This window comes from Rousettus aegyptiacus, unplaced genomic scaffold (genome assembly GCF_014176215.1).
Source record: "Rousettus aegyptiacus isolate mRouAeg1 unplaced genomic scaffold, mRouAeg1.p scaffold_m13_p_2, whole genome shotgun sequence".
NCBI lineage: Eukaryota > Metazoa > Chordata > Mammalia > Chiroptera > Pteropodidae > Rousettus > Rousettus aegyptiacus.
Window position 1 is genome coordinate 23,135,029 of NW_023416295.1, and position 9,740 is coordinate 23,144,768.

The following is a 9,740-nucleotide window of genomic DNA, read 5'->3' on the forward strand; positions in this document are numbered from 1 at the left end:
CTTCCTACCTTAGTCAACCAGTTTCTATTGTGAATTTCGTGGCTGATGGGTTTTCTTTTTTATAGCTGAACAATTATATGTACATATAGCATTCCAGAACCAAAACTTGGTTCAATGAAAAGACTAATAATACAATAAATAAAATCTTCACCAGAAAAATCTGTAAATAGTTAGTTAGTTAATTAATTAATTTAAAAAAATAATAACCAAAGGTGTATAGCTGACATGCCAAGAAAGGAAGAAAGGGGAAACATATAAACTGATATAAACTGTTTTTTAAAAACCACAAAAGGCAGGCTCTGCACAGACCCTGGAGCCTTTCTGAAAAGAAAGAGATCAGAGTGGATATCGTCACCTTCCACTTTCGCACCCAACCAGATGATTTGCCTTTAAGTTTGGAGCCTTCAGAGCACTTTGCTGGACCTCTATTGGTATAAGCCCAGGCTCTTCAGCCAAGAAAGTTTATACAGCACCTTTAAGTAAAAATGACTTTCCTCTTTATTCGAGAAACTTGCCTTTCTAAACGACATGAAGAGGTAGTATCAAAAAGACTAATGTTACTTCAACAAACAGAGGGTAAATTTGGAGATCAAAACAAGGAAAAGGTGTATCAGAGTCAAACAGTTGAGACTGCCTTTAAAAGGAACCTTAGTCTTTTAAAGGATATAGAAGCAGCAGAAAAGTCTCTACAAACCCAAATTCACCCACTTCCAAAATACATATTTTGTGAACATTGACCAAAACATCCTATATCTTTGATTCCTGTAAGAGTATAACTTCAGATATTCTATATGTAAATATTCTATCAAATATGTACCATTCATTAGCTAGTTGTAAATACTGGTTAATTTGAATGTGCCACATAATGACATATTTTATTGGACTTTGTTTTATGAATGTCAGTAATAACTTAATTTCTAAAGTTCTTCACTAAATCTAGTATAAAACACCATGGAAAATTAAGAAAATGATTTGATTTATTAAATATGAAGTAAAAATTATTGCCCATTCTTTAATACTCTTGCTACATTTTTTTCAGATGCACAGTTTGCTCCTGCAAGCCACATCATACTCAGGAGAGCTCATGTTTTGCCCACTAAATAGTTAGCATCCCTTTATCTGCAAAATTGAGTCTTTTCTACTCCAAAGGAGGTGTTCAATAAGGCCACTTGTTGTTATTTGTAGGCTTCTATAATCACCATTTGGAATAATTTACTTTAATAATCTGTTAACTAAAATAATCTTTTAAATTACTTCTTGTTTAGGGGTGTTCTTGGGCACAATCCCCCTCCCCCATAGAAAATGAGTAACCAATATAAATAGTTACATTGTGGTTCTGAAACCAATCTGTTAGGATGTTCAAACCAGAAACTCCAGTCTCTCCTCTGAGATTCTACAATAATTAACTCCTAGAGTCAGCACTTTAAGCTCAATATTGCTTCATTTTGCTTGCACGTAGAATTAACAGGTTTAGATTTTAGAAAAGGAAAGAAGCTACTTCCCCCCCACCCCCATATTAATGCCTCCTGTGAAACTGTACTTTCTCCAAGCTGTTTTTGGCATATGACTTTGCAGTAACTATCCCTTCAGACATCTTCTTGGGTGTAATGTGAACTCTGGCACATTCTCATTGGTGTTAGGATTTCTGTAAGATATCATCAAATAGAAAATTTTCACCTCACTTCCCAACAATTGTCTAGGATCACTTAGGTTGAACTCAAAATAGCAAATGTGGTTCACCTCTCAAGCAATGTATGACTGGTTAGAAATGCTGAAGTGCTGTACTGAGGCCATGTTTCCACATCTTAATTTTTTAAAAAACCAAATTATCCAAGAGGTCTTTATTTTAATAATTGGTAAGATTTTATAAGTAGTACGTGATGCATGGAACTGTTTTAAAAAATCAAAATGTATTTCTTATGCTTGATCCATCTAAATCCACACACTATATAAATATGCATAATTATTTGCACAACAAATTTCCATTGTCCTTAAAATTATTTGCAATTAGAAGAAAATCTTGGGCCTAATTCAGTATCTATTTAAGAGTATGTGGAGAAGGGGAAAAGCTCTGTCTCATACTTATTTTATTTCAAGTTTTAAGATCCTTGACAGCATATCAGTATCTACAGTTTTTTGTGATCATATTTTTTGTGACTTTAAAATATCTTTTGTTATTAAAAATACACATTTACTGTATTTGCACCTAAATAACATTGTATTTGATGAAAAACAATAGCACATTCATTTGGACTCACTTTCTATTTACCTTGGATTAATATAAATGGTTTATTCCCTACCCTAGTAACTTACACTAGGGATGTGTATAGAATATCACATTGACAAGTTTTGCTATTTTGCTATGCAATCATACAATATTTTTTGAGAAAATTTTTGTGTTACTTATCCTATAATGAGACACATAACTTAAGTATTTTTTCATATTTCCTGCTGGTCTGTCAATTTAAATAATCAGCCCAAGAGAAAATGAAAAACACTAGACTCAAGTCTTAAGCAAACTTTTCATTTTGTTTTTGTATTTCTATTTGAAACAGATCCGCTAAAGACCACTTAACAAATGGATGACACACTTAGACCCATCAGATTAAAATATCGAATACCTATATATTAAAAAATATAGAATATATTTGATAGAAATAACCTTTGCTAACAAAAAAATTAATTACAAAAAAATTAATTACATATAATCTGCATGGTTTTATTGGACCAAGAACTCTATATTTACAAAAGCCAAAGAGAAATCTGATGAATAAGTAATATTCCCTCCAACCCATAAGGGCACTATGTATGTATAGTCTTTAGTTTTTAAACCTCATCTCAGAATCCTGGGCCTCTGCTTACTTTACACTCTATTCAGCACTGTTATCAGGCTAAAGCAAAGCAGATTAAGTCTGCAGTTTTCACCAACAGGTTGTAGGAATCATTAACGCAAAGAGCATTGCTACTGATAATAAAAACATGGAGAGAGTCAGTAATCACACAGTCTTGTCAGCATGAGAAATGACTCTCCCTAGTTTTGACTGTTTATACTGCATCTTATTCCATGTCTTTCTGATAGCCAACTATATCACCAGTTTTTAATAAAAGGATATAACTCAAACAACCAGATGGAAGAGATGCACAGGGTGTGGTATGGGGAAAGGGCAAGGAGTTTCCATGACCTCTCTAGGAGCACCACTCTCCCTAAATCTCCACATGTTCACCAACTTGGTCACTCAGAAAACTCACTCGAAATATAGACAGATATAGATTAAAAGTGAATGGACAGAAACGCATCCAAAGTTGAAAAGGAAGAAGTAAAACTATCACTATTTGCAGGTGACATGATATTATATCTAGAAAACCCTAAAGACTCCACCAAAAAACAATTGTTAAAATTAATAAATGAATTCAGTGAAGTTTCAGGATACAAACTCAATATACAGACATTTGTTGCATTTCTATACACTAATAATAAACTTTCGGAAAGAGAAGTTAAGAAAATAATACCATTTACAATTGCACCAAAAAGAATAAAATACCCAGGAATAAATCTAGACAAGAAGGTGAAAAACCTGTATACTAAAACCTGTGAGATGATGATGAAAGAAAGTGAAGAAGAAACAAATAAATGGAAGTATATACCGTGCTCATGGATGGAAAGAATTAATATTGTTAACTACCAAAGCAATCTACAGATTCAATGTAATCCCTATCAAAATTCCAATGGCATTTTTCATAGAAATATGCATTTATTAGAAAAATAGAAAGCTCTAAAATCAATAATCTAAGTTTCTACCTTGGGAAACTAGGAAAAAGAGCAAATTAAATCCAAAGTAAGCAGAAGAAAATGAATCATAAAAATTAGAGCAAAACCAATGAAATTTTAAACAGATAATCAATAGAGCTGGAGTCCAAATCCAGGTGTAAATAACTTCAAAACTGCCCTGCTCTGTACGCCTCAACTAAATGTGATTTGAGTCAAGCTCAGGACTAGTGGTTGTCACTAAAAATTTTGAAGATTAGATGCTTTGGTTACACAGCAGAACCCACCTTCTGAGCCTGATCAGTGCATTTCTGCTCTGATTCACACATGCCTCTGTGCTTTGTCCTATTCAACATAGTACTACCCTACCTAGAGCAATTAGGCCAAAAAAAAAAAAAAAAGAAAAGAAAAGAAATAGAAGGCATTCAAATTAGAAAGACATAAAACTGACTCTGCTTGCAGATAACATGACTTTATATATAGAAAACCTTAAAGAAGCTACCCAAAAACTGTTAGAATTGACAAATTGAGTAAAATTTCAGGATATGAAATCCATGTACAAAAATTAGTTGCATTTCTATACACTAACAATGAAATATCTGAATTAGAAATAAAGAAATTAATCCCATTTACGATAGACTCAAAAAGAAATAAAATATTGACAAATAAATTTAACCCAGGAGGTAAATATCTGTACACTGAAAATAGTGAGATATTGATGAAAGAAATTGAAGAAGATGCAAATAAATGGAAAGATATCCTGTGTTCATGGATGGGAAGAATTAACATTGTTAAAATGTCTGTACTACCCAAAGTCATTTATAGATTCAATGGAATTCCTATCAAAATTCTAATGTCATTTTTCTCAGAATAAAAAAACAATTTTAAAATTTGTATGGAACCATGAAAGAACTCAAATAGCCAGAGAAAGATGTACAAAGCCAGAGGCATCATAATTCCTGATTTCAAATTGTACCACAAAGCTATAGTGATCAAAATGGTATGGTACTGGTATAAAAACAGACACAGAGATCAACGAAATCCATTCAAGAGCCCTGAAATAAACCCAGATATATACCACCAATTAATATTTGACAAGGGGGCCAAGAATACTGAATGAGGAAAAGATAGTCTTTTTAATAAATGATGTTGGGAAAACAGGATACTCACATGCAAAAGAATAAAATTACATCCCTATCTTATATCATTTTTAAAAATTAACTCAAAATGGATTAAAGACTCAAATGTAAAGTGTGAAACTGTAAAACTCCTAGAGGAAAATATGGAAAAAGCTCTTTGACATTGGTCTTGGCAACAATTTTTTGGATATGATACCAAAAGCATAAGCAACCAAAGCAAAAACGGGTTGGTACTACATCAAACCAAAAGCTTCTGCATAGCAAAAGAAATAATCAACATACTGAAAAGGCAGCCCATGGAATGAAAGAAAATATTTGCAAAGGATATATCAGATAAGGGGTTAATATCCAAAGTATACATAGAATTCATACAACTTAAGTACACACACACACAAAAACCCCAGATAATCCAATTAAAAAATGGATAAAAGTTCCAAATAGACATTTTTTTCAAAAGAAGACATACAAATGGCCAACAGATACATAAAAAGATCTCATCACTAATCATCAGGGAAATGCAAATCAAAACCACAATGAAATATCACCTCACACCTATTAATATAGCTATTATAAAAAAGATAAGAGATAACAAGTGTTGGCCAGGATGTGGAGCAACGAGGAGAATGTACATTGATACAACCACTACAGAAAACAGTATGGAGTTTCAAAAAAAGAAAATAAAAATAGAGCTACTGTAGGATGCAGTAATTCCACTTCTGGATATATAAATGAAGGGTATGAAATCACTATCTTGAAGAGATATCTGCACCTCATTGCAACATTACTCACAATAGCCAAAAATATAAAAACAGCCTCAGTGTTCATGAATGGATAAATGGATTTTTAAAATGTGAAATATAATTCAGCCAGAAATCCTGCCATTTGTAACAACATGGATGGACCTTGAGTGCGTTGCGTTAAGTGAAATAAGGCACAGAGATGCAAATACGGTCTGTTCTCACCTTTAAAAATAAAAAGTAGAATAATGGTTGCCAGGACCTAGAGGGACCTCATTGCCTCTTTCCATATACAGATGCTAATGAAAGAGACAGAAGGAAAACTGAATGTCAAAGACAGAGCTCCTCTATTTTGCTAGGCTGTGTATTAAAAAGTAGATGGTCCATTGTTTTAGCAGAGATATTAATGAGACGTCAGCTATGAGAAGAAAGAACTGAAGAGTGAAGAGAGGGTAGAAAATTTAAATTGGTGGCAAGGCAGGAAATACAGAAACTGGGTGTCTTGGTTTAGATTTTCTCAAAAAGCAGACCCTGAGTAGAGGCTTGGGTGCAAGCACTTTGTTTGGGAGGTATTGCCAAGAAGCTGAAGTATAGGGGTGAGTAAAGTGAGACACGGCGAAGAGAGAGAAGCCCCGTGAAAGATATGTTAATGAGGGGATTACCGCTGTGGGCAAATTTGTCTCAATCCTCTTGGAGACCTTCTGAGGACCTGTGTAGAACACGCAACAGAACTGACCCACTGTAGGATTGGAAAGCTGGACTATTTATGTCCCTCATCAGTTGAGAGTTGGCACTGGCGCATTAAACACCACCCCGTCACCCCACCACACACCACCACCCTCAGCTCATCCCCCATCCCCGGCTATATTCCCTGGTGCCTGAGAAAGCCCTCAGGCAGTGAAGCATTCAAGGCCTTGAGGTAAGGAGTGTCAGCATGGTTGATTACTAGCCACCAAAGTGACAGGTAGCCTCAGAGTAGGCAGATTATTCTGCAGTGAGGTAGGTAGGAAGACTTTATTCAGAAGAGGTTAAACAGTACATTGATGTGACATAATTTCATTTCGTCAAATCTGCCATATATATAAGCACTTAACATGAGGGTATCTTTGGGGGGGGGGGAAAGCAGAAATAAAAATCATGGAAAAGTTCCTGATTTCAAAATCTGGGTCAGTGGAGAAGAGAAAGGCAGAAGAAAGTGCAATGGGAGCAGGAGCCAGAGATGACCCTAGGAACAGCCCACAGGAAATCGAAAGAGCAGGGTGCTCTCAGATGAGGCTTCCGCGTAAAGTCCTGGTCCTTTTCACATCTTAGGAGGTTATAAGTGGAACCGCTCTTTCCATTTCCACTTGATGTTTATTACAGCTCCTTCTCCCAAGACTCAGGAGGGCAGCCCAGGGAGTGGGCACTGAGAGCGATCTGCGTGACAGACACCCACCACGCTGTCCTCAGAATCCTCTGCCCCCCACCACGTCCCTTCTCACTGTCTTTGAACCAAATCAGAGAGAGTGTATTTCAATTCGTTCTTCCCTTAGGATGATTTCTTTTCCATGAGGCTCCTTATGCAAAAAGACCAACGCCCTGGCACATATCAGACTTCCAGCTCATGCTACAGCAAGTCTGAATCTTTGATGAACCCAATTTACACTGTCGAGGAGGGATCTTTGCTACTTTAACAAACCTGCCTGAAGGGTAAATGGGTTCAGCCTTCACAGCAGCTGGCTAATGCTGCCTAGCTGAAATAAACCGCTATATCAGCAGTTCCATCAGCACGCTTAGAGACAGACCCTGCAGTGAGCCAGAAAGAGCTGTTTTTCTATCCGCTGGAAAATATTTCTAAGACAAAGCCTGGTTCTCTGAAGCATTAGCTAGGATTTTATGCCATGGGCAAATTAATCACATTCCTGCTCAGTGGGGCTCCACAGAAGGAAACCGGGGAGAGTTGCTAAGTTACCACTGCAGTGCCTGAATGATGGCATCAAGATTAAGGCAGGTAACAAATCCCAGAAACTGCCTGAAGATGGGGAAGGAGTTCCTAATATTTTATCATGCTTGATTCTCAGCATTTCCAGTCTTGGACTGGGTCAAGTTTTCCAACCATTTTATGTCCCTTAATCATGTTCTTTGAATGCTTACCAAGTCCTCTGCGGACTTCCTAAAGGTTGGGGTGTCTCATCCCACAATTGCTTCTACTCCTGTGAAGAGATACGCAAAAACCTTCCCTGAAAACAAAGAACAGTGGTGCAGGTGCTCAAGGAACAAACAGCAAACAAAGTCGACAATTGCCTGCAATTCTTCCTGCCATGAAAGACACAGAGAACTATGCAGAGGTGAAGAATGCACACTGGATGACATGAATTTCTCCTCTAGTCACATTGGGAAGGTGTTATCACCAATGTCTCACTGAACAGAAACTACTACCAGAATCTATTCAACATCTTTTATATGGTATTATATTAAAAAGTATCCCTTGGCTACTTTAAAATATATATATGTATATGATGGACTATTATCAGCAATAAAAAAGAATGAAATGAAATTTTGCCATTTGTGACATGGATGGACCTAGATAGTATTATATTAAGTGATATGTCAGAGAAAGACAATTATCATATTTCACAGATATGTGGAATCTAAAAACAAAACAAATGATAAAAAAACAAAAACAAAACAGAAACAGACCCTTAAATACAGAGAACAAGCTGATGGTTGCCAAAGGGGAGGAAGGTAGGGTGATGGGGAAGAAAAAAAGAATAAATAAATAAGTACTTTTTTTAAGTATCCCTAAGTCAGATGGTCTAAGTTATATTATAACAAACAACCCCCAAAATGTCAATGGCTTAAAATTGTAACAAAGGTTTATTTCTCACTGTCCCTATACACATCCATTATACCTCAGCTGGAAGCTATGCTCCAAGGACCTAGGGGAAAGAAGCATCACTCTCTAGAATATTGCCTATCTCTCTGGTAGAGGAAAAGAGAGAGCATAGTGTTATAAACTAAATTGTGAAAGAAAGAAACTAAAAGAAAGAGAAATTTCCTTTTCCTCCTCATAGAATCATTTAACATTAAAAAAAGAAGAAAGTCAGCAAACTAACCTTTCTCAAACCTTTCTAGTTACTAGTTACCATTAAAATTACTATTATTATTTCTTTTAGTATCTTTCCATCCTTTAAAAAGTAAAATCTCATTGTCTCCACTCACCAACTCTTCCTTCACTAATTAAACACCAAATCATTTGGTCTGGCTCTTCTTAAGGTTGCCAATGACTTCTTTTATGCTTTAACCAAAGAATACTTTTTCATTCTCCCCTGTTAATTATTTCTGAAGCATTTCCATCTATGGCCACACTCTTCTTTTAAATCCTTTTGTTTAGTATGAGGACACTGGGTTTAAAAACTCAGATATTACATGATTGAACCCATAAATAGCTCAGTATGCATTGCTAACTAATAGACTTTTTAAAACATGACCATCTTTTCATTGTCATACCTGATAAAATTAATGATTCCTTTACTTGTCTCATCTACTACCCAGTACATACTAAATGTTATCTATTGTCACAAAGGCAATCAGGATTCAAATAAGATCCATACATTTTATTTGATTATGATATTCCTTAAATCTCTTTTATTTTATAACACCCCTCCTTACCCCTTTCTTCCTATGCTATAGATTTGTTGGAGAATCATTTATTCTTTAGAATGGTCCACACTTTGGATGTAACCAATTGCTTTCTAATAACATTTAACTTTGCCTCCATTCCCTGCATTTCTTGTAAAATAGTAGTTAGATCCAGAGACGTGATTAGATTTTGTTTGATTTGTTTTAAGCAAGAATATTCCATACGTGATGTTTTGCCAATATCTCTGCTAACAGTAGCGATTGACTCTATTTTATAATGTCTTTACAGTTTTTTTCCCCTTAAATTATATCTTATAAGGATGTGCTAGCAAAATATTGCATTTTAATGTCCCTCGAAGCAACTTTTTTCTTTGTATGGATATGCTTCCAACTTGATATATAGTCAGGTTCATTAGCTTCATTTGTTTTCAATTTTTAAGGATTGTTCTTGAAGGAAACCAGAATATGCCCCCCAAA

General features: G+C 35.4%; 1 protein-coding gene across 1 annotated transcript; it reads left to right on the top strand.

Moving 5' to 3' along the window:
• Positions 1–485: 485 nt before the first annotated feature.
• Positions 486–737, top strand: LOC107505147 (uncharacterized protein C3orf14-like). Its single transcript, XM_036235839.1, has one exon. The coding sequence runs from the start codon at positions 486–488 to the stop codon at positions 735–737; it is 252 nt and encodes an 83-aa protein (XP_036091732.1).
• Positions 738–9,740: the final 9,003 nt, after the last annotated feature.

Excerpts from the sequence above, each read along its gene's own strand:
- LOC107505147 (XM_036235839.1), top strand. The coding sequence starts at position 486 with ATGACTTTCCTCTTTATTCGAGAAACTTGCCTTTCTAAACGACATGAA.